General features: G+C 41.8%; 2 protein-coding genes across 3 annotated transcripts in view; one reads left to right on the forward strand and one right to left on the reverse strand.

Moving 5' to 3' along the window:
* Positions 1-90: 90 nt before the first annotated feature.
* Positions 91-4,035, reverse strand: TMEM60 (transmembrane protein 60). 2 transcript variants are annotated; one of them, XM_066550893.1, is made up of 3 exons: positions 3,943-3,998; positions 3,515-3,564; positions 91-749 (listed from the first exon to the last, which is right to left on the reverse strand). In XM_066550893.1, the coding sequence occupies exon 3, from the start codon at positions 705-707 to the stop codon at positions 303-305; it is 405 nt and encodes a 134-aa protein (XP_066406990.1). In that variant the 5' UTR covers positions 708-749; positions 3,515-3,564; positions 3,943-3,998; the 3' UTR covers positions 91-302. The 2 variants fall into 2 exon arrangements, with proteins under 2 accessions (XP_066406990.1, XP_066406989.1); XM_066550892.1 differs by lacking the exon at positions 3,515-3,564 and having other exon boundaries at positions 3,943-4,035.
* A 506-nt stretch (positions 4,036-4,541) lies between these two features.
* PHTF2 (putative homeodomain transcription factor 2) overlaps positions 4,542-24,976 on the forward strand; it is a 63,875-nt gene continuing 43,440 nt past the window's right edge. The window contains exons 1-2 of the mRNA XM_066549893.1: positions 4,542-4,594; positions 18,721-18,797. Of these exons, the coding sequence (XP_066405990.1) occupies positions 18,753-18,797 (45 nt within the window). The 5' untranslated portion in view covers positions 4,542-4,594; positions 18,721-18,752. The remainder of the gene's footprint in view (positions 4,595-18,720; positions 18,798-24,976) is intronic.

Genomic DNA, 24,976 nt, shown 5'->3' on the forward strand with positions numbered 1-24,976 from the left:
TGTGGTTTTTTTGACAAGGTCTTCTACCTGCACATGAAGAACCCATATCTTATTCCATGTAACATGTATCAGCAATCATATTAGAACAGCTTATGTTGAACAAATACTTTTATTTACAAGAGCATATGTGAGTTTTAAAATAAAAAAAAGAAACATGTCTACTTTCAGTCTTCAGTCTGCTTTAGCTTAAGTCTCCAGCTTGACTCATTTGGCTTTCTAGTTTGAAGATCAAATTTGTGGCAAAATGGTAATAATCTAGTAATTTGGTGCCAGTCCTGGCCCTGGAAAGCACCTGGCCTAGCCTAGTCTCTCCGTACATAGAAGATATTGTATCCCAGTTCCACCATGGCCCCCAGCAGCAGGGCCCAGAGGGGGATGAACACGTAGGCCAGTTTCATGGTGGTGAAGCGCTGCAGCTTGGCACACAGGGCCAGGCAGAAGGCCAATTTCAGCAGCATGGCAACAAGGTACCAGACTTTCTTCTTCATGTTCTGGGAGCCGTTGCGGGGGTCAAAGCCAGACTTGCAGCGCCCAGCCATTTTTACAATTAACATAACGAGAAGAATTGTGTCAAAGATCCACACTGGAATAAAAATGAGGAACCAGTTCCACGGTGCTTTCTCATCCAACTTCAGCACCAGCATGATGAGGAAGAGTAAGGTAAAAAGCCATGTCAGCAGCACTCTTTGCGCCAGGGACATTCTCATTTAAACAGCTTTGAGAGGAAGGCCTTCGCTGTCAGCAACAACCTAACAAACAAAAAGGGGAGGGAAGGCATCAAAAGATGGCTCTACACCACCACGAGGCATATTCCATAAAGGAGACCAATTCCTTGCTCTTGCTTTCCCACTGCTAGCCTCACCCACATGCTGCTTCCCAGCACTTTCATAATTAGCATGCTCAGCTGAGCAGGGTTTGCTCCAGTCCACCATTCCCTTGGAGTGCCTTAAGTCAGCTGTGTAAGTGCCTTCATCTAAATCTGTTCAGTGAAACAAACTGTACTTTAATCCTAAACAAGCTGTCAGACTCATTTAGGATTTCTGAAAGCTAAGAATATGTTCAGATCCATTTTCCACCAGTACTGAGGCACTCAGAGCTAACACTTGAAAACAAAACATAACAGTTCTGTCTCTGTAACAAAATAACCACAGTAAGACCTGAACCAGCACAAAGAGCCCAAAAACCCTCGCAGGGATCCTGCAGTTTGCAGAGCTGCAGCTGAACTGATCTGGGCTCACACTGAGCACTGCCCAGCTTTCTGTCAGCCAGCAATCTTGAAATGACTAAAAGTTACAGATAAGGTTTGCTTCTTGGCAGGTATCTCAAGTATTTCAGACACTGGCTGACAGGTTTATTGGCTGGGTAGGATATTTAAATTTCTCTGTAGTCATGACAAAAGAAAAACAAGATAAATGCATCTGCTGCTGCAGTCATGAAAGTGAAGTTTTTATCTTCCTAACTGGATAGTTTTTACCACTGCATCTGCCAAAAGCCTTTCACTACAGGTGTAAAAAGCAGAAGTGTGAAGGACTGTGATCTTCCTCTAGATTTCATGCTACAAAAATGAGTAATTTTCACCTGTGAAATGGTGCTGAAATATGTATTTTAACCATTTCAAAAATTCGAGTTAAAATTTTTACTAATTTCCTTTAAAACACAAATAATCTTTCACCTGAAATAAGAAAATGAGCTTTGATTTGTTCCAGACTAGAAAAATATTTGAATTACTGGAAGTGTGATGTTGTGTTCTGAAGCAGTGAATGCTGAGCACCAGATGCTGAGGGAAGGACAAGAGCTGCTGCCCCTCTGTGCCCAGGAGCTGCTGCTGCTGCTGCTTCCTGTGAGTTATTACCACAGCACACAACATCACCTGACTGTGGCTGCTGAACTCACCCAGCAAGCACAAATCTACAAATCTACTGCCACCCATTTGTTTTTTTTAGAACTGGAATAGTTTTTTGCCAGATTAGGAAGTTGAACAAATTCTGTGCTCAGATAAGATTTGCTGCTGGAAGGAGGGAAGTAAAAATTGCTGTCTCAACTGGTTATGAGATGACCTACTATTTTACAGTGAGGGGATAACAATTTTGTTCATCACTAAAATTATCCTACAGTTTAAATCTGCATCTTCTGATACACAGTTCAACAAACAGATCCACTACTTTGTTCAGTCTGGGTTTGAAGTTTGAATGGATTTGATTCAGTGGATTGGATTTAGTAAGATTTCTTGTAAGAAGATCCAGTTTTGCCTAAAATAATCTAAGTTGGAGTTGCAGTCAATGTGTCCCCTCCTTGTTTTGGGGCTGACACTTGTGTCCGAGTCAGGCCAGTTCCCTGAGCTGAACTAGAAAAAAAAGAGAAAGTTTAAAGTAGGATTTTGTAGTTTTGCTTTTCACAGTCTGAGTTCTGCTCAGATCACCAAAGGGTCTGGTCAAAGGCAGTTCCTGACAGGGTGGAACCAAGACCCCCCACCCTTCTCTTTGCTGGGGAACAGGGGAAGCTCAGAAGCAGCAGTCGAGTTAAGGGGACAAAAAAATTGGAGGAGGTTTAGATAGCATTGTTTTGCTCTTGTTACAGAAACAAACCTAAACCAGCTGGCAGGGGATTGCAGAACAATTACTATGTCTGGCCTAAAGCATTTACAGTATTTTGAAAACACTTGCAATATTCTCAGGTGCAAGTCTGTGGCTAAAGTGAGGAGTCATGGTCTGAAATGAAGTTTCAACATTCTTTTCATGAGAATGTTTTTCAAAACCAGTTCTGGAAGTAAATGCTACAAACACTACAAGAAGGACATTCTCTTATTAGCAAACTGGAGAAAGCAGAAACCAAAGAGAAACAGACTGGAAACTTAGGTCTGAAAAGAAAAAAGAAACTCAACACTCTTAAAGTATCAGGTTATCAGATAGATACCCAAAGAAGGTGCTATCGCCTGTCTCTAGAGGAAACACAAAGCTACTGAAGATGTATTACATGGGGCTACTCAATTTGAAGGTTGTTCACTTGAAAATACTTTCAGTTTGCTAAGAACCACTGGAAAACACAGGCAGAAAATTCAGCATGGGAAGAAGTTACACTGCCTTTCCCTGACCTAACAGACATTCCTGCCAGGTTGGGCAGGACTGCAAGAATCCAGTCAGTTTTAGAGGCATTTTGAGATGAAAACTCAAGAAAATCCAAGTGTACTTTTGAGATCTTAAGAGTCCAATTAAAGAAACCTACCAGATTTTGAAGGCTGAGAGCTGGATATAGAGCTGACATAACAATGAAGGGTTTGATTACATGGAGCATTTGATTATCTCATAGTGAAACAAAGATGATGGGCAGATTCTCTGCTGGAGCCCAGCTATCCCAGCAAGCTGGGTGCAGGATGCAGCTGTGCTACAGGTCTGGACTGGCTCTTCAGTGAGAACACAGTGAAAATAGAAAAGCTCCTGACTCCTATTAAAGGACCAACATAATTAGAGAGTGAATATTTTCAGTGAGCAGAAACTATCCAAGGAGCATCACTGACCTTGGTGGGATGATCTGCATAACGAGGATATTATGAGAGCTAATACTGTCCTGTTTAAGAGAAAAAATAAAGAGGGCAACTCACACATGACAGTCAGCTCAGCAGTAATAACATGAACCTACACATTTAGATTTAAAGCGTGAGCATCGCCTAAAAAAGTCCTGAAATTCGTATTATGGTGAAGCCATATTAAACAGAACCCCAGTTCCATTACATACCTTTTTAGAGCCTACTCCGATCTATAGGTGAGTTAACACTTCGAAAGAAATACTGCGGTAGGCCCGGCTTAAAACCCCAATTAAACACAGCTTTGTATTCACAAACTCGGCCCCTCCCTCGGCCCCACGGCCTTGTCCCGCCAGGCCCCGCTTCCCCGGCCGTGCCGGCGGTCCCGGAGGCGGGAGCCCCCCTCGCTGCCCGTCACCTACCGCAGATCCCGGCGCATCCCCCGGTCCGCGGGGCCCGCGCTCAGCTGAGGGGGCGCGGGGCCCTCCCCGCCCGCTCCGCCTCAGGGAACCGCCCGCCTCCCTCCCCCGCCCCGCGCTTGCTATTGGCCAGCGGGGGCGCGCGTCCTGCCGTTCTCCATTCTCATTGGGCTACGGCGACGTCGCTCAAGTTAATCCCGCCTTCCTAGTCCGGCTGTCGGTGACGCCCCTCGAGCCCGGACCGCCCATCCCGGCTGGCGGCGGGTCAGCCTGGAGCCCCGCCCCCACCGCCGATTGGTGCAAAGGGCTGTCTGTCACAGCGTCCCCGCCTCCGCCTCGCAGCCTGTCCGTCAAGCGCAGCCCTGCCTTTCCCGCGCTCTCGTTGGGCTGTGCCGCTGCCAGTCACGGCTCGGCCCCGCCCCTGGAGGCGGAGGGGCCGCCATTGGCTGCTGTCCCCCGCTGGCCCCGCCCCCGGCCCGGCGGCGCGCGCGGGTGGCGCGCTGTTGCTGCCGCCGCTGGCGCCTGGACGCGCGCGCCGCTCCCCTCCCTCGCGCTTCCCCCGCCAGCTGTTGCCTCGCGCGCGCCTTCCCGCCGCCGCCTCGCGCTCCCGCCGCCGTTGCGTGCGGCGCGCGCTGCCCCGCGGCACCGGCGAACGGTGAGATGGCGGCGGGGGGGGTCCGGCACACAGGGGGGGCTCCGGCACCCGGGGGCGTCTCCGTCCCGCCGGGGCAGAGCGGGGGGAGAACCGGGGCGCCGAGTTCCCCGTGCGGCTGGGGAAGGGGCCGACCGCGGCGCGGGGAGCCGGCCGGGGCGAGGCGGCGGTGCCCTCTCGGCGCTCGGGGACGGCGCGGCGGAGGCGCGGGGCGGGCATCACCGGCGGGGCTGCCGCGGCTGCCCTGGCCGGGCGGCGGGAGCGGGGCGGCTGCCGCCCCCCAGCTCCCCCGGAGCAGCCCCTGCCGGGGTACGGGCGGGCGGCCGCGGCCTCCGCGGCGCCGCGGTTCCCACCGGCGGGAGCCGGCGCCGCTGGGGCGGGGGTCCGAGCGCGGCTCCGGGCGGCCCCTGCCCGCAACGCCGCGGAGCCGCATCGGGGCCGGCCGGGCAGCGGCCGCGCCGTCCCGGAGCCGTCGGTGTCCGGGCTGCCGTGTCCTCCGGTGCGGGCGGAGATGTGCCGGTATGGTCCGGGGCCCTTGCCGTGCTCGGGGCAATGCCTGCCCGCTCCGGCTCTGCTGTGAGGCTCCTGCTCCCACTGAGCTGCTTGAGCGTACCGAGAGCTGCCTCAGTGCCTGTGTCAGGTGATAGAACGATAGAGCGTCTTTTCTGCTTCCCTTCAGAGCTTCTGAATTTCGGCATCTTCATGTTCGTCTCTGACCTCGTCTCGTGTCTCTTGTGTTTTACATGCGTTTATGCTTTCTTTTGCTTTACCCTTTTTTTTTTCCTCTTTTCCACCCTTAGGCAGTGGCAACCTGACTGCAGTTTATCCTTGGTTTTCCGTTTGGGAATCAAAATACTAGGGAACTTCTCATCACTCAAAGTTTATGCTGTCATATTTTTTGGTGTTTTATTTGCTGTCTTTTCTGTTAGAAACAAAGGAGCTGAAGAAAATGTATCCCACAGTACTAGAAGCGTGCAGGTGTTTGTTACTTTTACTTCTGTTTCTCATACCCTAGCCTCTGAGTGTGTGCTACTATCAGATCTATCAGATTCAGTGAAACTTTGAGTCCATGGTGTTAAGCTCTGTGCCTGGTATTTTGCCTTTTACTGCTTTTACGTGTTACTGGTCACTTGAAAAGCAACACTGCCGAGTCTTGGATTTTGTTCCAAATTTTCCAGTGTCTTATCCATCTGTCGTATAATTAAATGGAAGAAGTAATTAATTGGAAAACCTGACTTGTTGAAAGTACTTTAATTAATGTTCTGAAATTCTTTGTGATGAAATGTTCCTACAGAAAATACAGCTTGCCTTACAGTTTGGAGACACGACTTCTCTAATAGGAATGAGACTAGGGATGGTGTGTCATCAGTAATTTGTCTGCTTATATCTTCCTGTTGATGATGTTAAACAGATGGTGGTATCTGTTTTATCAGGGAGAAGTGCATCACTTGAAATGACCTGTTAATCCTAGTAAGTGAATCCTAATATCTTCAGCTGCACTTGGAGTGGTCAGTAAGCAGCAGAAGGATGTATTTCTGTATTTCTGTTACATACATTAGTGCTTGGCATCAGACTTTGTTTCCCTGAGGTTAAGAGGCTAAAAGTGTTTTGTGCATAAATCTCCGGGTTATAAATAGCTGTATGCATTTGGCTATTTTTGTAGCTCTGAAGTTTTGGTGATCTTCTTTGGTTTGCCTCTTTGCTTGTGACTCCCTGGAAAGGATAATCCTTTTCTCAGAAGTCTTATTTCTGTTCCACTAAGGTGTTTATGAATGTATGTATGCACATCACCTTGATGGACTCCACTGTACAATATTTGCCAGCAACTTTCATTTCTGAAGGTGAAGGTTGAGAGCAGTGCTTGGAACCTGTGTATTTAAGATCCCAATCCGTGTTTGAAGTGGAATATTTGTGCAGTTACACATTCTGTTGCTATGTTTTACTGCCAATGTATGTTTTTATTCTGGATATAAATATTACAAGGGATAAAACATGAGCCTGAGTCACCAGAAAAAGAATTCGGAAACCAGAATTTGGAAACCTAGTTGGTTTAATTCAATGTTTGCACAATAATTTTTTCCCCTTGCGCTGTGTGGAACGTGACATACAAATAAGTTGTCAGTAATTGTTGGGAACTCCATGGAGAATTTCAAGTATTCTGGGTTTATCCCAAAACAGAGTTAGCTCAGCTTGTCTCAAAAAGTTGATCCCGGCTGTATCCATAGCTGCCGGGCATTGGTGTGAATTCTGGGAGAAATCAAAGTCCTGTCGGTTTTGAAAGGGGAAGCAGTATTGGTGTGTTTTAGAGGGGGGACAGAGGTGTGTTAAAGAATTCCAGTCAGCCTGGTTTGAGGCAGCTGACCAGGCAGTGAGGGGTGGAATGCTGCTGGAGTTGAACAATGCTGTTCCTGTCGCAGCTGGCAGGGGTCACTGGAAAGCAGTGGACTTTATTTTTTTCCTAATTCTCCAAAGTTACATCTACTGTCTTCCTTGGCTTTTTCTATATATCTATCTTTACTTATTTCTAGTAGAAATACTGTTGAAGAATTTTTTTGTCTTTTCTCAGGATCCCTGTGAGTGAGAATGATACCAGTCAGAGATTGGGATTTGGGTTTTCTTTTGTCTGTGAGGAGTTCTTTTCATAATAAACAGTGTTGTTTATGGATTCATCATCAGACAGTTTATGTGGATTTTTAGCAAGACACTTATTAAGGGCACAAAGCTTGTACAATTGCTTCCTTTGTCTGTCTTCTCCCATTTGAGTCACTTCTTACTCAGATGATGAAACCAAAGTTAATGGCAACTGAAAGACATTACCCTACCTACACTGTGACAAATTTTTATAAAACTTTTGATAGGTAGTGTCCCAAATTAATATTCCTACCCAAAAAGGGCAGTCATAATCGAGTCCCTCCCTTCTCCAAGAAGTGAGCAATTGTTGGGCAGTCTATGTGTTAAGCTCTGAGCCATCAGCACTAGCCTACTTTGACTGGCCCAGCCAAGCACTTGGGATGGTTGTTATGATGGGTGGGGGGCAGGAAAAATATTTTGGGTGGTGACAATGGTAAGAGCAGGCAGCCTTAATTGCTTCTGCCCACAGAGCAAGGTAGGCCTGTTTTTTTCTCTAATGTTTTTTTGTTTTGTGAAGGAAACAAAACAAAACTCTTGGGGTACCTATAGAGGTAGTGCTGCGTCTTCCTGTTTGAGGATCATTGATCACCACTTACTCAAAGATATGTGGTGGTGTGAAAATAACAGACTTTAAAAGCTTTTAATAGCATGTTTTCTCCCTTGAATTTACTGTTCTGTTATTTATAAAGGTCCTTCTTGATGGGTGCAGGGGAGGAAATGGTTAACTCTTTGAAGAAATTGTTAGAATTTTTAAGAAGATCCCAAAGAGCTTAATAAATTGTCACAGTGGAAAAAAGGGTTAATTCTGATTAGAGTGATCATGTATTGCTGTGTAATGTTTGGATATGCTCTACTTGTAATCATAGAATAATTTAGCAAAGGGTCATTGGAGGTCATCAGTCTGGTCCAGCCCCATCTCAGAGCAGCTTCAAAGTTAGAGCAAACACGTATACATACAGAGAGACAGCCATTGTGCTGTCAGGAAATTTAGAAATACAGCTTGTGTTTGTGGTGGGCTTTTTTGTTTGGTTTTTTTTTTTTTTAGTTGAAGGAGAGGATATCAGGGAGTTCCTAGAACTATTCTCTTATTTTTTAATTTATGCATGTGAATGGGATTTTTTCCAAATTTGTTTCCACTGGGAATACATGTAATGTTCAGTATTTAATTCTTTGCTCATTTGAGGTGATCTTGGTAGATATTCTCCAAAGAGCCTAGATGGCTTTCTGGAATGAGTCCAAGCATTGGACTCCTATTTGCAAATAAGTTGTGGTTTCTGTTCTTAAAAAATAAAATACAACTGCAGAGTGGGAGAAGAAATGAAAGCAATATCACATCAAACATGAAATCGTGCAAGCCTCGCGTTTTGGAAGTTGGCCAGTGCCAGATGCTTTTGGGGTTTAGGTGTTGGCAGATGCTGCCTTGGCACTGAACACCCTTGGTGTTGATGTGTCCAAGGGACAGTTTGTTCTGTGTGTGGCTCATGCTCTCCTTGGTGTTGGCTTCTGGCCGTCCTGCAGTCGGGTTCAGGGCAGTGTTTGCATGGCCCAGCACAGCCCAGTGATCTCTTTGGATGCTTTCTTGCATCCTGGGTTATGAAGCTTGAGATTCCCTCAGCTGTGTGTTTATTTTTTTTCCCCTTATTATTATTGTTATTGTGTGTTTAAATAGCTGCTTTCTTTTTGAATGGCAGTAAAATCTTGGCTTCAGTGACTTCCTGTGGCAGTGAGTCTAACAGTCTACTTATGTGTTGTAATATAATATTTCCCTGTTAAAAATTTGGCTTTGCTATCCTCTCAGCTTAGTTAATAAATGAAGTTGCCTGTATCACTGGGAAGCTGTTGTTTTCTTGACTTTATTTTCTGTTTTTCTATTGAAGTCTCATTTAATTTTTTATAATGCCTTATTTTTCTGTTCATGGTTGCCTGTTTCAATAGGAGAGTCTTTCAAGTTGTTGGTAATTCATAGCCCTTCTCAGAACCCCTCCCCCAGTATTTTAATATTCTTCTCCCAATAAAGTAGGTGTATTTCAAATCAGATTGCACAGCCGATGAACAGAGCTGTACTGTAGTGTTTTCCTTGTCATCCCCTTTTTATTCAGGTCTCCCTGCTCTTCTGACTGTATTATATTGGATGGCAGAAGTCCCTGAGCTGCTGAAGTTCCTTTCTGGATTTGAGATATCATTTCTTAAGGCTTTTAGTGGTGTTCATAGTTCACTCCCCCTGCCTTCCATTACAGATAACATTGACATGGTTGATACTGAATTCCATTTATTTTGCCTTTTCATTGTTAAAATTTATGCATATTCTTAAGCTTTGCTAGTTTGAGATTGTCATCTAGAAATGTTACTGCTTCAGGTTTTCTTTTTTTCTTTGCAGTATAAAAGATAAATATAGTGAGCACTGCTGAACCTTTTAACAGAAGCTTAAAATTTGGAATAATAGGACAGGGTTCAGTTCACTCTATTTCAGAACTTAATTTAGGCAGTACTTCACAAAAATGCTAGTCTCCTGGTCCAGATAGGAGAAGGAGAGGGGAAATAGCCCTAATAAATTGAGATTACTGTGTTAATGGTGCTTGAGGAAGCTTATGGGAGAGATGCAGAGTGCTCAAGCTGGCTGTGGTCAGAGCTGTTTGTGCCATTTGTACTGGAAATTCACTCTGCAGGGGTGAATCCTTGAGAGCTGCTCGTGGGCTCAGCAGGGGCAGCCAGAGCCTGGGAGCTGTGTGATGGCTCTGGGGCTGGCAGCTGGTCACTAAGGACAGTGTCCTGTGGTGATACTGGTTTAGAGTGCTTAAAACCCTTGTGCAACCTTACAGGGCATCCTGACTTCTGCCATCAGTTGTGTGGACGTGTCTTTAGGAAGAGATTTGTCTGCTTGAAGTTCCTTCTTTAGAGCTCTGGGAGCTAGCAGCAATGTGGGGCATCTCTGCCCTTACCTGTCAGGCCCTGATAAGCAATGACATGTGTGTTCATCTCTCTACTAAAAGTCGGATGGTTGGAAAGCTTTCCTGGAATTTGCCATTTCTGGATGCTCTCATCCTTGAACAAGGGAGTCACAGACACATGTGTGCTGGATGAGGCCCTGAATGTCTGCCTCTGTCACTGCTGTGTGCTAAGGTATGTGAAAACTAGTGGAACATAGAGACACCAGGCTAGGAAAATTTAGTCTGTTTGGTTTCAGGATTAGGATGGTTCTGCATGAAGGAGGCTGGGGATTTGTGTGCAGTTTGCCTTGGACTGGCACTGAATGGAAGAGCTGCAGGCCAGTGGTCTGTGATCCAAGGAGCTTCTGGGCACCAGTATCAATAGGTGATCAATAGCCTGCTCTATGCAGACTGGATGCTGCTGTTAATCTTCATTATCCAATTAGCTGACTGCAGTGAAGAATGTTGATTCCATATTTTGTTCAGTGTTTTGGCTGGTTTTAATCTGTGGCAATGTTTGCTTTTCATAGATAACAGACTCTTTGGAAGCCTTTTGACATCTTTCCAAAGGTTCTTTGAAAGTCCACATATGTTCTACCACTTGCTCTTGTCTATCAGTTACTTTGACATGTCCAGAAATACTGATAGACTGAGACATGATCTTCCTGTGTAGAAACTGCTGATTAGACCCTATCAGATAGGCTTTCGGGTATAATGGTGTTCCATTTTTAATGATTGTTTTGAGGACCTTGCCAGATACACATGTAAGGCTTGTTACTCAGCAATTCCTTGCTTGGATCACTCCAGAGACCTTTTTTTTTTTAATAATTTAAAAATTCATGCTCAGCATTTTCAACTCTGTTCCTACAGAACAGTGGCTGTTACAAGAGGCAGCAGCTTTTTCCGACAGCTCAGCCACTTCATGCCTCAGCTGCTTCAAAAACTTGCTGGATAACTATTTGTGGAACATGATGCAAACTTGGTGATTTAGGAGTGGTTTTCAGCTTCCTGACTGTAGTCATCAAGAAGCCACAACTTTGCTGTGCAGTGCCTGGTGACAGATAAACATGTCTTCCTAAACACACGTCAGTATTTCCAGTGAGCAAGATTTATTATTGCCTTAGGAATCTCAAGAAAGAAGAAAGGCATTTTATTTCAAGGTGGTGACTATATTTGTTTGGAGGGTTTTTTTTTTTCAAATATTTGTTAGGACAGATATATATATATATATATAAAAATATAAACTTGGTGTTTATAGAAATTCTGTTCTTTAATAAAGTTGTTACAGTTGTAAGAGCAGATGTGTACATGCAATGTTTCAGGGATTTCTCAGTATAAGGTTGCCAATGTTTAATGGGATATGTATGTGTGTGCGTGTAGTATTCAGTACAAAAAACAGGAATAGAAAGAACTTCAGATTGACCATGTGCTGGTTTTTATTTTTTTTTTTTTAAAGATGCAGCATTTACAGAAATGGCTTGTAGATCCAGTGTGCTGACAGCAATTACTGTATTTGGTGAGAATTTTGAAACTGAAACCTCTTACAGTAGATAAGAAGCAAAATTAACTTGAGTATAGTTCACTTTAAGGGCTTGGACTCTCCTCTACTCTATTGATCAGCAGAATATGTTTAAATATTGGAAGCTTTTTGCTAATTGATAAATACTGCAGCAGGCTCAAAAGTAAATTATGGGAGGTGTAGAATCTTGGACTTCTCAGTTCAGAGTCCTTCCCCCCTATTTTTATGAGTAAGGTATCAATGAGACTGTGTCAAGTTACTTCAAATGAAGTCATGAACCGGTTATGTAACAAAATTAGGAAAGTTGCACAGATCTTAAGGCAGAGATTCCAGAAATGTCTGCAGCAGTTGCAACAACTGCATGCAGTGTTCTTTTACCATAACCTGAAATAAATCTCAGAAATCCTGATAGTCAACATTTTGTTGCTCTTTCAGACAGTTGTGCAATTCACTGACAAAACAAGTATTCCTTGGGTGACAGTTATTTTGTGTGGCACTTCCTTGCTTCAGATATTGGTGGGTTTGCTGTGGAAGTGAGGATGGCTAGGTTGAGTCTGCTTCCCATCAGCTTTTGAAGGCTGGTTCTCACTGCATGCTCTGTGCTGTGTCTGTGATACCTTCCTGCTTGGCTGGTGAGTGATAAAGGGCATGAGCTTATAAGAAAATAGGCAGCAGCAGAAATAGGATCAGGTGCAGTGGTTTGTGGGCAGAATACTGGGGTCTGAGAAGAAGATGTCAACCTTTCAGCATCTGACATCTCACTGGAGGCACAGGCAGGCCTGGCCTTGCTGCCAGATGTGTGTGTCTGTCATCATATATGGCATTTTTGGTACATCTCTGTTCAAGAGCAGGGTTTGATACACAGCAGCCAGCACAGTGTCTGATTGATGTCTTATTGTTGCTGCTGTTGGCTGATGAGAGAGGCCTTCTCAAACAAACTAAAACCTTCCAAAATAAGCATTTAGGGATGTTAATTTTTTTTAATCAGTTGTTTGGGGGTGATTGCATTTTGGATTTTCAGTTTTTTTGTGGAGTTTTGAGGTTTTTTGAGATGGAGTGAAGGGCAGAGTTTGAAAATTCACTCTCATGAGCAGCATCCTAGGAATGCTGGTAGCCAGTTTTAGCAGAGTTTTGGTCTTCCTTGGGGAAAGCAAGTATGTTAATTCCTTTTTATTTACAAACTATTATGACCTTGGGTTGCAAGACAACTTGGGGAGGCTCAGCAGGCATGGCAGGAAGAGTACTTTTCATGCTGGTTGCTGGATATCGTCCTTAAGTTAGCAGTGTCTGGGGTTTTCTTAATTTAACTTGACTTTTTTCCCTTCAGTTTTGACTGCTGAGGGTTTTCTTAAGGGTAGCTGGAAGGAACATGATAAAACCTCCACTGAAAGGTGTGAACCTAGGAGTGACAAGTTTCTCATTTGCTGGTATACAATTTGCAATTCTGAAATGCTGTTTTGAGAACAGTGATGCATAGATAAAGTACTTAAAAAGAACAGTGAGTGCATTGCTTAGTATTTGATGCTCTGTTTCAAAAAGGAGATGTCGGTTTAATGGTTTATGTGTAATGCACATGAAAAATAATGGTTCTTTTGGAGCATTGCTTTAAGGCTTTCATCCTGTTGTTTGTGGCAGAGGCAGAACTCCCCTGGGTTTAAGTGGAGGAAGGATAACTCCTGGTAAGTTTAGTGCTGTATCTGCAATACAGGGCTGCATGCCTCCCTTGGTTTGTTATGTCATGGCAGAAGCAGCTTTTCAGTCAACAGCAGATGCCCAACGTGACTGAGCTGTTTAATGGGCTCATTTAAACTTAAAGTATCAAATAATGTCAGCAATTTCATGTTAACTCGTATTTTGATGTTGAACCTAGAAAGTGAAGGGTTTTTCCTTTAATTTTTTTTAAATCATTGTTTTCCAGCTGTGCACGAACAAGTTTAATGCTTTAAGAGAGTTTGTGTGATACAAATGTTGCAATTAAATTAGTAGTTTAGGCCATAGTCTTTACTGCTCAGATTCATTGTCTTTTCTTACCCTACATGCTGGGAATCTTAGTGAAAGGACACCTGTGATTGTGAAACTGCAATATGGAGGATATAACATAATGGTAAAACAGTTCTAGCTTGGAAAGCAGTTGAAGAAACGAGGTTGTAGTATTCTCATTGCTTTGTATGACAACCTTTTCAAAGCTGCCTTTAATTTCCTGAAGGTACTAAAAACAATGACTTTTTAAAAAGCATTTGAGACAAAAGCAACCTAAATTTTGCAGTTTTAATTCTGATGATGTATAGTGAACATGCAACTTCATTGCATCATCAGCCTACGATCATAACGAGTTGAGAAGGACACTCAGGTCTTGACTCAACAGCTGGATGGTATCCTGACCATTCAGGTTGGGATTGCTGTAAAGGGAACAGGTTCCTTGAAATACTGAGTGATTCACAGTGTTTACAGGCAAGGACAGCCTATGCGTCCTTGCTTGTGTTGTATTTTTAATTATGTCCTTTTGCTAGTTGATACTGCTTAGACTTGTATATTCTTTTAAAAAGCTATTTTTTTTCTTTGTCACTATGGAAGAGCACAATTTTATTCTTCACTTCTGTCAGTTCAGATTGCTTTAGACTGTTATTTAGGAATATATACATTTATGTCTGACTAGGGTCACCAAAGCCCTGTGGATATGAGTAAAATTTCTAAATATACTTTGAATTTATTTAAATCCTATCTTACTCAGTAAGCACTGCAGTACTGTGGGGCTTGAGCTCTTAGCTACCTGAAGGCATCTATTTAGAAATTTCTGTGGCTTTTGAGAAACTGCTACTTTGATTGCAAGGTGTATTGTGTAATATGATTATGCCCTGAACTGGGAAATAGCTAAGCAACCCCACCTTTGAATAGGGATCACCAAAACTAGGTAGTCCTCTCTATTAAGCTTTAGGAAAGTAATGAAACTTTGATTAAACAATATTACTAGTTATTCATAGCATTAACTGTGAGTTTGATGAAAATGTAACGAGAGCTCTGTTGATTGTTACAGAGGGATTGTGAGCAAGCTTTTATATTTGGATGCTCTGTCTAATCTTTGAAGTTGGGAGTATTTTTTGTGTTGCTTTGAAGTCTTCAGTTAGTTCAGATTAAGTTAATCTTGCTGTAGTTACTCTGCAGAGGACATTGTACAACTGAGTGCTGAAGCTGGTCCCTATCCTAGGTGCAGAGAATGTGGAGCAGAAGGCTGGGTCCAGAGAGGATGAGGGGGAACCAGGCAGCAGAACAGGCACTGCTCTCTCTGCCTGCGTTTGTCTGTCAGCTGTTTTCACTTTGACCCGGTTGATCCCGCTGTGCTTTAGAGCCAGGCTTTTACAGGCTGACCTCAGGATCAATGTCAGCTGGAAACATGAATGGCAGGGTAAGTTGCAATGAATATGCAGAGTTCTGACATTGCTAAAATACTTAGTCTCCAGTCTAAGGTGTTCAGTGAGCTCTGGGCAGATAGTCAGAGCCAGGACTGCAGCTGAAGTGTCTTGAGTTGTTTCCATCCATCCCTCACCCAGATAAGCTAGCTTCAGGCTGAGTCTATTAAACTCACAATGTCTCATTAAGCCCCCCAAAACCTAAAGACAAACTAAAAACCAAACCACAGACAAATCCCAGCTCCCCCAAGCAGAAACACAGAAATAATTAAATAAACTTTTTCACCTTTCATTATTGTACTGTCTCAGAAACGGTTGTGTAGCTCTTGAAGAAAGCATGTGATATTTCCTAGTAGAGGTATTTTTAGTTAGCACACCAAACTGTTTTGAGACATCAATCCCATGATTTTGTCATATTTACTTTTGTAAGTATAATCTTTGCATTGTTTATGCAAATGTATATGCTAATAAGCTTTAAATGCCACCAGAATAGATTTATGGAGGATTTAATGCAGAGAGTTTCTTAAAAATATGAAAACCATGGATAATCTAAATAACAGGTTTGTTGATCAAAATCAAAGAAAGCCACTTCTTTATATTTGGTTTATGGTTTTGTGAGGTAATTGTTTCTTGAGGCGAAGGATTTTTGAGTGAATTAAAAAGCTACTGCAAACAAAGGTTACTGCCTTTAAAATGGTTGATCCACTTTTAGCCATATTCAGCACAGTTCAAGGTCTTGGATTAATGAGTTAATGTTTGGTTTCCTGAAAAATAATTGGCCTTGGAGAAGGACATCAAGTTAATGTAGCTGTTGAGGGAAAGGTTTCTGTCCAGGTTCAGCAGTTCTTTACTGCTGGTAATGAGTTGTTCCAACCTTTGTCTCATCCTGTGATTAGGCTGGTAGGAAGTTGGGTATGTTGTATTTGAGAGGAGTGTTATTTAGGAGAAATGAGAAGGAGTTAAAGGTCTCCAAGATGAGGTCATGAAGGCAGGGAGGGTGCAAATGTGATCAGTATCTGTGTGGCCCCTTCCTGCACTGTGCCCCAAGTGTGATCAATATCTCTGTGCCCCCTTCCTGCACTGGCACCTGTTGTCACTGCTGTCACTGTGACTGTGTGATGTGGGTGGTGTGTGTGGAGGCCATGTGTGTGTGGGGAAGGGTTTTATGTCACTTTTGAGTCCAATGGAGCAAAGCATTTTTAAAGTCAAGTTTAATTGAAGAGGTTTTCCAATAAGAAAGCAAGTCCTGTTGTAAGCTTTGTATGGGTGAGAACAGAAAGGTGACCAGTTCATGTGATATGTCAGATTATAGCAGTCTCTCTTGGACTCCTTCCTTTATGTGATAGTATTTTTATATTTATTGTGCCAATGGATTCTTGATAATTGATAGTTGCTCTTAGGAAAACAGACTGTTATCAGAAGCAAATGGATCAGAAACAATCACAGATGTTGACAGAGTCATGGCTGCTAGCTTTAATGACTTGATGTGACTTACATGATATTTTCAACAGTGGAAAAATCGAGGTGTTTGCTTGCTCAGTCGGACTAATTGTCAGTGTTCTGACATTTCTGGAATTTTCAATGACTCTTTAAGCTCTCTGAGACATTTCTTTCTCGAGTTGTGATTTTATCTCAAGTTGTATAGAAGATACAGGAGTTGCACTGTTAGAAATCTTAAAAATAGGTTCATTTGGGAAACATGAACGTGTGTGGCATGAGGTCTCTTAGAAATCCTCAATCCATTTGTTGAAGATTTGTACTATACTGTATATGGTGCATGTCCAAACTAAAGGCACTATTATTTATATCTTTTAAGTAATGCACTCTATAAAACAGGAGTATGTCTAATGCACATACTCCTTTTTTATACAGTGCATTACTTAAAAGATATAGGCAGAGAAGAATGAACAAACAAATGTCCGTGCAGAACTGAGTCTTTTGGAGGGTCATTTTTAAAATAAATAGAATCATACTGAGTTGGAAGGGAGCCATAAGGATCATCAAGTCCATCTCCCTGGCCTCGCACGGGACAGCTCCATGTCTGTGGCCCTCCCTTGGGTGCTGTCTTACAGCTGAATGTCTTTTTGTGTTGTGGTGCCCAGAACTGCCCCAGCACTGGAGGTGAGGCCAGCCCAGTGCAGAGCAGAGTGGGCAATCCCCTGCCTTGCCTGGCTGGCCATGCTGTGCCTGATGTCACCAGCACAGGGTGGGCCCTCCTGGCTGCCAGGGCACTGCTGGCTCATGTTCTCATGAACCAGGACCCCAGGTTCTGCAGCTTCTCTCCAGCCTTTTGTTCCCAGTCTTTACACACAACCAGGGGTTGTCCCAGGTGCAGAATGTGGCACTTTCCCTTGTGAGCTTCATATGGTTAATACCTGCTTTAAAGAAAAAACAACCCAAACCCTGAATTTTTTGGTGATGAATAATGTACAATAGTGTCATGAGTTGCTCTAATGCTTAGCTCTTTCATAAAGACACTCATTTTAATCTGTTGTACAGTTTTGGTTTCTATCCCATTTGTTGAATGCTGAATTTTTCTCTGTCTTTCATATCTGTGTAAAAGCTGTAAACAAATGCCTTTAAATCAATAAGTAGATCCCAAATAGTCTTTTATTACATAAACTCCCTACAGGTTAATCATTCTTGCTTCCTTTTAATAAAGAAATAAAAGGTGTAATATTATTGTTGATACTAACAACTGAAGTATAATTTTTTTACTCAGGATGGATCTTGGAAAATGCTTGATGTATACTTTGGGGACTAAGTCACTGCCATCCTTATGACATCCTTAACCATGTCCTTGCCATCAATGAGGCCACACTTGGGGTGCTGGCTCCAGTTCTGGGCTTCCCAGTACAAGAGAGGCACAGATACACCTGAAGACTTTTTAGTTTTTCTTTTTTTTTTTTTTTCTTTTTTTTGCCCCCTCTCTTAATGAGCACTGACTGACTGATTACATGAAGGAAGACTGAAAAAATGCATTTCAAGATACAAATATTTTACATAAGCTGAAAGGTTGGGTTTTGGTCTTTTTTTTCATGCTGATTCCAGTGGCATCAAAGATTAACTAATGCTACTGCTATTTGTTACCATTAGAACAACCATACCATTCTTTCCTGGTTTTCTCCTTTTGGCTTAGTTTTGGTCTACCATTTTCATGAGGGTGCTAGTTATGATTAGTGAAGTTCTAGCACTGATATTGTTTTCTTCTTCAAGTATGTATATCTAATGGTGTGTATGAATTTTTCTTACATTTTTAAACAATTATTGCTGGACTTCAGAGTACTGTGTTGGGCCAATGACTATAGGTTGCTTAATTTATCAGGAAAAAAAAACCAAACTGCATGTAGTAAAGCACTTGTGAGGTTCCTGTGAGACAATGACAGATCACCTCTCTGCAGCCTGTGTGTTTTACTGGGAAGGAAGGACAAAACTGGGGCTTTTGATGTCCTGTAGCAGCAGATTTGTAGGTTTTTTTTGTTTGCCTAGAGGAGAAAGCCCAAACTCTTAGTGAAATAGAGATGAGGCAATGTGTAAAGTAAATACAGCTGTTCTGTGATTTGCAGGTAACGGGAGTGTTTCTGCATTCCCTGCTTGGCCTTCCTAGGGAAGTGGAAGTAAAGTTCTGTCTCTTTCTGTTAACAGCCTAAAATGACTCTGTGAATTCAGTGGAATAAATGGCGTCCAAAGTAACTGATGCTATAGTTTGGTACCAGAAAAAGGTAAGATTTCTATTTGTTTTTATGGTGGCCTATCGTGTTTATGTGTTAATATAACAAATATAAAATACTTATGCATTACTTTGTTAGCATTTTATGAGAGTGAATAGCTTGAAACTTTTCTTCCATAGGTAAATAAGTATTTTGTGACATGAAAGAGCTTTTAGTGTATAGCTAAGCCTATAGTCTTAAGTCTATAGCTTTTAGTCTATAGTCTTCTAGCTGAAAACTTCTTACTCCCTTGGTTACTTGTGCTCTGCAAAAAAACAAATTTTGTATTCTCAGAGTGTTAATTAATGTACAGGAGAATGTTGTTTCTATGTCACAGAAAAGAATCCTTGTATTTAAGTAGAAAGTAAGAATTGAAACAAATTTTTTGTCAGTAACAAAAATCCTGTATAATACCTACCCAAAAGAGAGAGTCTTGGCTCTCTGTGGTTTAATTAGTTTCTGTGAGTTAGTGTTTTCCTTGGGTCTGTAGCTGTCATTTGGAGAGGGAACATCTTGTCCTTAAGCACATAATGCAGTGGTCTTCAAAACAGGAATTCTGGTTAGCTTCTAGCAAAGCAACAGTTACTTGCTAGAAATAAGGTAATACAGGTCTGCTTTGTTGAGGTCTTTACAACAGTGAATTAAATGTACAGTTGAAATAGCCGAAAAATTAATTTTGCTGACTTTATTTATACCAATCATTCAATTATGTATTAAAAACTTGAAAATAATTCACAGTTTAATGATGAATTTTTGTTTGGTTTTTTTTACCATTTACTCTGATTTGGAAGATGACTTGTAAAAGATCTAATGTAATGGAATTCAGTGCAGGATCTCATGGAAGGGGAAAGTGATGTTGATTTTACCTGCTTCCACTCATTCTCTCATACACTTAATTCACTAATTGCACAGAGATATCAGAGTACTGATATCCAAACAGCAAGCTGTGTTTGTATTTGGGCTGGCCAGGATCCCTTTGTGCAGTGCAAGAGATGCTGGGTGTCAGATCCTCGTCCTGTCTCTGAGGTTGCTTTTGTTGGTGATGATGCAGTATCCTTTGGACAGATCTTGCATGATATTCAGCTTTACATATAGATAGTCCTTTGATGCAAGAAAGAGCCTGCAGTCTCTGTAAATCTTAAGTGAAGTTCATGTTTGTTGTCTGGTTGGTTTTGTTTTTTTTTCAAATGCATGTGTGTTTCCTGTTGGTCATACAGTAAAAGGAATGGCACATTTGATATGCTCCAACTTTCCATCCTCCTGATGTTAGGAAAGCAGGATGAGTCACTGAGGTGTGCTTTTACAGAGGGCAGACCTTCTGATCTTGATATAAACCAGCCATTTATCAGTTTTACTTTTCCCAGAACATTGCTCCTAACAGGATTACTTGTTATCAGTACAGGTCATTCTTTTAACCCTTGTTCTTTTGTTTTTTTCCAGTGATTTTACATGTCTCCATTTTCTTCATTCATAGTAAAACCAACATTTCTGTGGTGAATCTCTAGGCTTTTACAGAGATCTGCTTGGCCAGGACTTGCACAGTGCCTTTATGGCAAGGAGTTGTGGTGAGGTGGCTTTTGTTACAAGAGGGATAAGATCATGTATAAACCAGATGCTGGTCTTCTCCCTGGTGTGAACAAAATTTAATTGCAATCCACATGTGGTCTGGGATCTGCCAAATGAGCAAGTTATGTTGCTTCAGTATGAGGAAGTGTAATGTTTTGAGACAAATGGCTGTATTGCAGAAAAGTTGCAGATGTTCATGTGAATTAGACTGTGATTTCTTAGGTACCACAAATTCAGGGTTCTCCTGGATCTGGCTGGTAACCCCAAAGAGTTTTCTGGCTTTGTAGTGTGGTGTGTGTGATCTGTTCCTGGGAGTATCCCGACTCTTTCACCTTTGCCCTTGATGTTGCTTATTTATTTGTTTAAATCTCTTACATGACACAGTATTTTTTTACCCATGGATTTGTTGTTTAAACCAAAGATTTCAGTTTGGGGAACAGAAAGAGTTGTCCTAGTGTTCAGTTGATTCCAGACTTTCTTTTTTGGTCCTTGCTTATGACATCAAGATACTGAACTGTAAGAGCTGTTGTTTGCTTCCAGTTTTAAATTTCAATTTCAGTTTTTATTGTAGTTGTCAGAGTTGTCTCACTGGTTAGATCTGGTGACTCATTACACCTATAACTGGAATTGAAAGTGGGGAGAGATCAAAATGTAGTGCATTCCAGCAGTGGAAGTTTGTTTCTGGGGCAAGAGAGAACCAGGGTTGCAGTCAGTATTGATCAAATTGACATTACTGACCTCTTTGATGAAATGAGAAAAAATAAGCTGTTGTTTTGGGGAGGTGTTTTCAGATTAATAAATTGGTGTATGCCTTGAAAAAGAAAGTTCACTTCTGGTATTTCTAGTTATAGATGACTAGAAGCATTTGAGTAGGTTGGGGCTGTGAAAGAAATACTGAGTAGATAACTTACTCCTTGTCTTTCTTAGTTTTCAGTTTTCATGTATTTTTAAATATATTTATTTCATGTGTCTCTCTGCTGAGTTTCCAAGGTCTGTTGGTTTCTCAAGAGACATTTTTATATCTCTTCAATGGAAAGAGTTAAGCAATTGAGCTCTTCCAACCCTACTTAAGGCAAGTTTTGCAAACAGCAAGTTTACTCATGACTCATACTATTGTCTGAAATTGAGCTCCTTACACCAGGATGATTTAGTAATACCCTTAATTGTTTAAAAGGTCAGACCTTTTATTATGTAAACATGTTTTTCTGTTTTGACAATGGATTTACTCTGCTTTTAGTGTACTGGAGCTCCTGATTACTGTCTCATAAAAATACAGTAATCAATTCTGAATTATTTTAAGTTTGATTGTAAGATTTCAGAGTGGTATTACAACAGCTTGGTTTTTGAGATACAAGGTTGCAAGGACAGAGTTTTAGTGCTTCCAGTATGTTTCCCAGCCAGTACAAATACTTTTTCAAGGCATAAAATATGTTGACTCAGTAGACTAGATACAGGTTGACTCAGTAGAAATTAAAATAAAGGAAACGTCTGCTGTATTTCTTGGTGCTCTGGGGAGTGCAGTGCTGAGATATGTGTGACAAAGGGTTTGCCTGGCTTGTTTTCAGCCCTTGGAGCTGCCCTGCTTCTTGCAATAAAAGGGAGTGGCAGGAGTGTCTGCCTGGCTCTCTGGAAGGGTTCCAGACAGCTTCTCACATAGATGCATCACTTGGTTAATATCCCTAGGATTAGGTGGATGTACCAAAATACTGAAATTGCTTCAGCTTGGTAATTGAGTATTTTGTGGAGAAAGCCATCACAGTGTTTCCTGTGAAAAAAATCTGACACCCCACATTTATTGAAAACAATTGCAGTATCTGGTGGCATAACTTTTGTATGATACTGATACTATATATGTACTTGAAGTATTGCCTGAGTGACAGTAACTGATGTTAAAAATAATAAAGTTATGAATAATTTAAAATATTGGTTCTATTGCTTGTAACTTTTTGCATTAATTTCTTAAAATACTTTCAAGCTTTACAGATGATAATAGAGGGAATTTTTGGTCTGGTTTCCCGTTTGGAGAAGATATGTAAATTTACCTTAATGACTTTCTGATTTTCACTCCTTACAGAAGCCTTGATGCTAAAATGGGAAACTCCTTCTCCTGCAATATTACCAACAAATTTGTACAATTATGTTGTTCCTTCTCTTGGGGATGGTTGTAGAGGAAGGCAGAATGAAACTTATTGAATTGAGGCTGAATCCTGCACCTGATTGCATATCATTTGACTCTGCCAATGCAGCTCTCTGCTGCTCTGGGTGTCCCTTGGGTACATCTGTTAAAGGGCACAATAAAACAAATCAGATGTTTTCTCTCTCATGGCTTTAAAGGGCAAAATTAGAGTTCTAATGGCATTGCTTTAAGATCTTAGTATTCAGTGTTTTAGAGCTCATCAGTCCAAGATTATACTTGCCTATTTAGATTCATGGAATGGCCTGGGTTGGGAGGGACCTGAAAATTCATCATTTTCCAACCCCCCAGCCACGGTCAGGGACATCTTCCACTAGAGCAGGTTGCAACTTGGAGCACTTGCTAGTGAAGACCAAGGCAAAAGCCTCAATCTTCTCCATGTCCCTGGTAACCAGATCTCCTGTTTCTCTCCACAGAGGGCCCACATTTTTCCTAGCATTCTTTCTGTCATCAACAAACCTGTAGAAGCTTGTTTGTGTTGCCCTTGAGGTCGCTGCCCACGTTTAACTCTATCAGTGCTTTAACATTTCTAACCTGGTCCCTGTATTAAGTTAATAAAGGAGGAGTTAAATGATGATTATACCCTACCTTGAAACCACCTGATTTCCTTTTTGGCACTGAATACACATGATGCATTATTCTCCCTGGCACAAAGGCAGGTTTTGCCAAATGGACAGGCTGTATGGCTATTTTAGGTAAAACTTCGGATGCTGAAACTGCATTGACTTGAAAACATCTGACTTCAAGTGCTGAAACTTGAGGAGTGTTGGAGCTGGCATTTGTCAGAGCATGGAGGAAGAAAATGTGTGTTCAGATAGAGCTTCCTTCCACATGTGGTACTCAAGCAGTTGCCTGACCTAGTGGGGATTTACCTTCAGCACCTTGTTTGGTGAGGCAAAACTCTGATTTCTGAATCTGAAAACTCTGAATTCTGAATGTGCAAAAGAGACCTCCAGCAGGAGCTGTGGCTGAACAAAGCAGGCTTGCATTTTGCCTGCCTGTAGGCTCCCATTCCTGCTTTGCCTTCCCACAGACTCCCATACATTTATTTAGTGAATTTGGTCAGGAAACTCATCCAGCTAAAAGTAAGAGTGCGAGTCTATAAGGAGATGAACCTGCCTAATGGCAGGGGAGCAACAAGATGAAATCCCTCTGTCTTGGGAAGGGTTCTCTGATTCTTAAATCGTTTAATTAGAAATTATGGCCTAACATTTTCTTTTCTCTTCCTGTGTGATCTGATTGAGATTTTAGCCACCCAGACAAATGCAGGGGCAACAAGGAAGGCATGCTATGGGAAGTGGAAACGATCAGGGACATAAGGGCAATGCTAGTCTAAAATCCTAGTTGCAACATCAGTAAAGTTGGCTAGATTTTCAGAGGTCTTCAGGGAATTATACTGAATAATGAGCTTGTCAGAGTGGTTTTCTTTTCCCAGTTACATCTTGAGGCTGTTTTGTTTTGTGCAACTACATTATTATTTAAAAAAAAAAAATATTTCAGAGTTAAATCCTTAACACTTGGAGAGTAGCTGGGTGTTGTTAGCAGTAGTGTAGCCATGGACCCAGGAAAGGGATTGCTCTTGGCCAGCTCACCTCAGACAGCACCTAGGGTGCTGTGTCTAGCTTTGGCTATTCCTCTACTCTCATTTAGTTTAACCTACAAACCTGGTTTCCAGCTGTTCTTCTGTATCTAGTTTATGTTTAATTGCATGATGAAAAGAGATGTTTTGTGGTTTTCTTAGATATCTTAAAATTTGTAAACCACTACTCAGGGCAATAAGTATGGCTGACAGATCTTAAGAAGAATTAATCTCTAAAGCATAATTCAGAACAAACATTAGTATGTAGCTGATAAATGTTTAATTAGATATTATTGGACTCTAAAAGGGATGGTATCTCTAAAGTAAGCCTTAGTGAAATTATTGTTCAGTGAAATGGCTGTAAATACAGTGCTGTTGCAGTTATTGAAAGAATTTAAGTGGGTCATTAGTTGCCAATTCAAATAGTTAATAATAAATAACTCTAATAAGAGTTTGAATTGCTTGCTTAATTTTACTTCAAATAGCTGATTTCAGCTCTCCCTCTGGCACCAGACAAGAAGAAGGGAGGGGTATTGGGATATTTTAAAATCAGAAGTAACAATTCAGCAGTTATAAATTCAAGGCTCTGTGCCTTAGGATGCAGAACCTTTATCCCTTCACTGTCCTTCTCCATTTAACTAAAAGTTACTAAACTCTTTGCTGTTAACAGACAGTGTGCAACTGTCCTATAGTGATTTCTATCTGTGGTTTATCAGCTAAGTTTGTCTTAGTTTAGCTTGTCCAGTCCACATATCCACCATAAACAAAATTGTAAAAAATCTACCGCCCTTGAAAATGAAAAATATCCAGAAAAAACCCCATCCCAAGACTAGAAATATACTCCAACAGAGA

Source organism: Molothrus aeneus, chromosome 5 (genome assembly GCF_037042795.1).
Source record: "Molothrus aeneus isolate 106 chromosome 5, BPBGC_Maene_1.0, whole genome shotgun sequence".
Taxonomy (NCBI): domain Eukaryota; kingdom Metazoa; phylum Chordata; class Aves; order Passeriformes; family Icteridae; genus Molothrus; species Molothrus aeneus.